Below are 4,824 nucleotides of genomic sequence, written 5' to 3'. Positions count from 1 at the left end.
TCAGGGTTAACATTAACCAGAAACAGGTGGCTAGTATCTCCCAAGCTGAATTCTCCCACCCCCGCATACGGCTGCTTGCTGAAGGCAGCTGTTCTACATCCTTAAAACAATGCTGATCTTCCAAACAGCTCCTAAAGAGCTTCCACACAGGTTTTAACAGCTCATAAAGAGTCAAAAAAATTGAGTTTAACATTATCAGCTCTAGGAGAGCCAGAAAAATTGAAAACAAAGCGCCCATGTTTACTTTTGTTACTTTTCCTTCTCCTTCCTGCTCTAATCTTATGCCTTCTGCCTCTCTCTGGAGCCAGTTACTTAAGCTCTGCCTCCTGGCCCAGGTGCTGAAGTTACAATAGCAACAAGCTTACGAGGCCGCTCCATTCACTCACTCAGGGCTCGGCTCTCCTCAGCGTTCCCCTTTAGGCTCAACTACCGAGCACTTTTCCTGCTTTAAAGGCAGACTTGTCCCTAACCGGGAGCTTTAACTTTGAGGCTCAACTACCGAGCACTTTCCGATTGATCGCCCTGTTCTGTCGAGAGTTCTGGAGTCTCCTATGGGTCACTTTGACATGAAGTCCCCGTACGGGCCACCACTTGTATGGCGCCTTGCTGCCCGGATGGCAGCAATAACGACGAACACACTTAAACTTCTCTCGCAGTTTACTCAGGAATATTCTTTTTGCGTTACAGCTCTTCTAGGTTCTTAAGTGTCACAGCTCTTCTTGATGGCACGGCTCTTCTTGACTCTTCTTGATGTTGCTGCTGCTGCTGCTGCTGCTTCTTCCTTCTTCTTCTTCTTCTTCTTCTTCTTCTTCTTCTTCTTCTTCTTCTTCTTCTTCTTCTCCTTCCTCCCCCTCCTCTTCTTCCTCTTCTTCCTCTTCTTCCTCTTCTTCCTCTTCTTCCTCTTCCTCTTCTTCCTCTTCTTCCTCTTCTTCCTCCTCCTCCTCGGTGCTGCAGGTCTGCTTGCTTCTGTGGAGTGGCCCCAACTATCTGGAGACAGCTCCTTATATACCCGAGCTTGAGCTGCCAAGTCCTCCTGGATTGGTTCCCTGGCAAACCCTCATTAGCATACACCTGCTCGGGAGGGGCGCATGCGCAGTAGAATAGTCTGTTGCTGCCGCGGCCGCCATCTTGGATACGATCATCTGAGCGGCCGCTTAAGATCATCCAAGTGGCTGACGATCGTATCCAAGCGGCTGCCTACAGAACTTGGTGTTTTCTTTAGCTCTGTTTATTCTATAAAGTCTATAAGTCACTGATGTTATTCATAATGTGCTTTTGTATTGGCACCTCCCACACCACCTATAGCTTCCTTCCAGATTGAAGATGTCTTGTACTTGGGTCTAATTTAAGTTTTTCCATTTGTCATTATGCCCGTGTACTTTACATGGACTAGGGTCTGGTCTTTCCATTGAATAGTATGAGATGTTGAAGCTCAAGTCTGGCATGCTTCTAGTATCCTAAAACTGGATCTTTTTTTTGTTTGTTTTGTTTTGATTTTTTAGAGACAGGGTTTCTCTGTATAGCCCTGGCTGTCCTGGAACTCGGGAACTCACTCTATCTGCCTGTCTCTGCCTCCCAAGTGCTGGAATTAAAGGATTGCGCCACTGCTGCCTGGCCTAAAACTGGATCTTGACCATGTCAGATCAAGACACGGTTTTTGTTTTTTGTTTATTTACATTGAAAGTTCATCAAAACCACATGTGAGTTAACGGGTGCTCGAGAGTTCTCGCTGATGTCACCTACAGCTTGAATTTGTACTTGACTTTCTTAGTGTGTTGGTTGGTGTGAGCTTGAGGCAGCTGCTAAATTGTAAACTAAGGAGAAACTCTGGAAGATGATTCATGTATGTCTTTGGCTTTCAGTTTAGCCCGATGGCCAAAGGACCTCAGCGGTACATGGTTTCTACTGGTGCTGATGGCACTGTTTGCTTTTGGCAGTGGGATTTAGAGTCCTTGAAATTCAGGTGAGTGATCTGTATAGGGTGGTTTCTCTGTTGTGTAATGATGGGATGGGTTTTTCTCTTGAACTTGTTACTGCATGTGCTTTCATTACCTTCACTATGACAGAGAAGCTTAAAGGACTTGACTTACATACAGCTCACCTCTGTGTTAGCAACTTCAAGTAATAGATGTGGATTTAAAACCAAGAGAAATGGTAAGTGTGGAGTCAGAAATTGAGACAGTAACACTGTATTCAAGAACCTTTGCTGCTGGAAAGTGGTGGCTACAAGCTGCTTGTGAAGACTCAGTACATAGTGTAGTAATGGACTTGAGGAACTAAAAATGCTACATTTAAAAGGTATATTCAGTTTGTGTAGAACTTGTAAAGATTTTTTTTTTTCTTCCAGACAGGGTTTCTCTGTGTAACCCTGGCTGTCCTGGAACTCACTCTGTAAACCAGGCTGGCCTCAAACTCAGAAATCCGCCTGCCTCTGCCTCCCAAGTACTGGGATTAAAGGCGTGCACCACCACAGCCCAGCAGATTTTTGTTTTTTTGTTTTTTTTTTTTTTAAAGATAGTCTCACTGCATTACTCTGGCTGATCTAAAACTTGCACTTGCCCCTCTGGGATTAAAAGTTTGTGACATTGGGGCAAAAATTTATGAGTATGTCTTGAATTAAATTAAGGGATTTTATATACATTTGTTTTTGTTACCATGTTAATGAACAAATCTTGAGATTATATGCACTTAGCAAATGCTTTATCTGATTTTATAGTATACCCTAGCCTCCAACTTCAGTCTTTTTGATGAAAATTAAGGATTGATACTGAGATGTATTTTGTCGTACGTGAGAAGGAGCTAGACTCTAAAATCCTTTCATTGACAAGGCATTCTCACAGAAGCATGTTGACATGGCCCGCTTGGCTGTTACATTTATGTGGTGTTTGTGGCTAAACTCAGGTTTGTCTAAGGCAAGCAAGCAGCCTACTAGTTGAGTTAGATCTCTAGCACAAGGAGCTGTTAACAGCTGGGGGTGGGAGTGGAGGTGGAACACGCTTTTAATCCCAGCACTTGGGAGGCAGAGACCCGTAGACTTCTGAGTTCAAGGCCAGCCTGGTCTACAGAGTTCCAGGACAGCCAGGGCCACACAGAGAAACCCTGTCTTCAAAACCAAAACCAAAACCAAAACCAAAAAACAACAACAAAAAAAAGGGAGTTGTTAATAATGCTAGTATGTTAGGCCTGAAGCAATAGTTTGGGGCCAGTGATACGGCTTTTGGTGAAAGCTCCTGTTCTGGAAACCTGATGATTGAGTCCACCATTGCGGTGGACAAGACGACATTCCTGAAAATGACCCTCACTTCTTTGAGTGCATCATGGCTCGTGTGCCCCCATAGGAACACACATCATGCTCACTCCGTCCGTAATCATAGAAAAATCTCCAGTGCTCTAATTAAGTGTGTTATCATGTATTCTAAAGGCATATCATCTTCTTTTAAAGTCCACGCCCCCTGAAGTTCACGGAAAAGCCAAGGCCTGGTGTTCAGATGCTGTGTTCTTCATTTAGTGTTGGTAAGATCATACTTGATGCTTGCTTTTCCTTAGTTTAACTTAGCATGACTTCTGTTCTTCATATTACTAGCCATAACCTACAATGACCATTTTAATTTTTTCTGTACTTAATGTATATTTTCATGTAGATTTTTAAGTACTGGGTTTAAGGGAACAAAGATAAACTTCAGACCTTAGAGGTAGGTTTGACAAAGGAGGTGATGTGAGCCTACCCCACTCCCTTTCTTATCTATCAGTATTCAGAGCCATTGATAGCAAGGAGGCTCATGGTCTCAGATAATCTAATGTCTTGTGGCCATGTGTAGGACGTTGTTTCTTATATTCTGCCTAACTTCAAATTTGTTTATATTTAACACAGAGTCTTGGTAAAATTATAACCTTTATTTATTCTTTTATTGCCCAGTGGGCTTGTTTGGCAAATTTTGTAGACTAGGCCTGATGTGTTGTCCTCAGGAAGTAACACTGTCACAGGTGAGCTCTACACTGAAGCATCGGCTCAGAAGACAGGGTCTGCTTCGTCCCTGGTCGTTAGGGCACTGATGCTCAGTGGAGTGCTGCCTCGTCTTGCTCAGTAAAGCTGTGAGAAATAGAGAGTGTTCCTGGTAGGGGTAACTTTCTCACCAAAGCCAGAGTTCAGCTTTATAAGCTTATCTAATGAGCTGGAGGATGGAGTTGTAGAGATAACCCTAATTTCCAGTAAGAGAACTTTCTACTGCATATATAGAAGTATGTTTTGTTGGTATATTTGTTGCAATCTACGTATTTAAAGTTTTAATATTTTTATTTCAGGTGGTATGTTTTTAGCTACAGGTAGTACTGATCATGTCATCAGAATGTATTTTTTGGGATTCGAAGCACCTGAAAAAATCGCCGAGCTTGAAAGCCACACTGTAAGCATTTATTTTTAAAATTCTGTAAATGGTTAATAATTCTTTTATTTCTAAGCTCAGTTTTATTAATTTAACTGGGTGGTTGTTGCTGAACAGATTACTTTTATTTTAAATAACATTTTTCCCTTGGGTTCTCTTAAGTCAGGATCTGGTCTTCCTTTGTTGTAGTTCATGGAACTGTCAAACTCACTGTTCTCCTGCCTCAGCCTGTTGAGTGATAGGGTCATAGCTGTATGCTGCTCTGCCTCACTTACTTCCCTTCTCTTTAAAAATGGTGTGTGTGTATGTGTGTGGGTCTGTGGGGTGGGTGGTCCATGTGTGTGTGTGTGGGTCTGTGGGTTGGGTGGTACATGTGTGTGTGTGGGGTCTGTGGGGTGGGTGGTACATGTGTGTGTGTAGGGTCTGTGGGGTGGGTGGTACA

At 43.0% G+C, this 4,824-nt stretch overlaps 1 protein-coding gene across 4 annotated transcripts in view; it reads left to right on the top strand.

Moving 5' to 3' along the window:
* Brwd1 (bromodomain and WD repeat domain containing 1) overlaps positions 1 to 4,824 on the top strand; it is a 103,446-nt gene that overhangs the window by 26,934 nt on the left and 71,688 nt on the right. For 3 of the 4 annotated variants that reach the window (XM_031364521.1, XM_031364519.1, XM_031364518.1), the window contains exons 9-11: positions 1,863 to 1,963; positions 3,443 to 3,513; positions 4,303 to 4,403. In XM_031364521.1, coding sequence (XP_031220381.1) covers positions 1,863 to 1,963; positions 3,443 to 3,513; positions 4,303 to 4,403 — 273 coding nt within the window. Of the gene's footprint in view, positions 1 to 1,862; positions 1,964 to 3,421; positions 3,514 to 4,302; positions 4,404 to 4,824 lie in introns of those variants that run through there. The other variant, XM_031364522.1, reaches the window with a different exon arrangement.

The sequence above is a fragment of the Mastomys coucha genome, unplaced genomic scaffold (assembly GCF_008632895.1).
Source record: "Mastomys coucha isolate ucsf_1 unplaced genomic scaffold, UCSF_Mcou_1 pScaffold12, whole genome shotgun sequence".
In the NCBI taxonomy this organism is placed as follows: Eukaryota; Metazoa; Chordata; class Mammalia; order Rodentia; family Muridae; genus Mastomys; species Mastomys coucha.
Note: the sequence above shows the minus strand (reverse complement) of the source record. Positions and strands in the feature narration are given on the sequence as shown.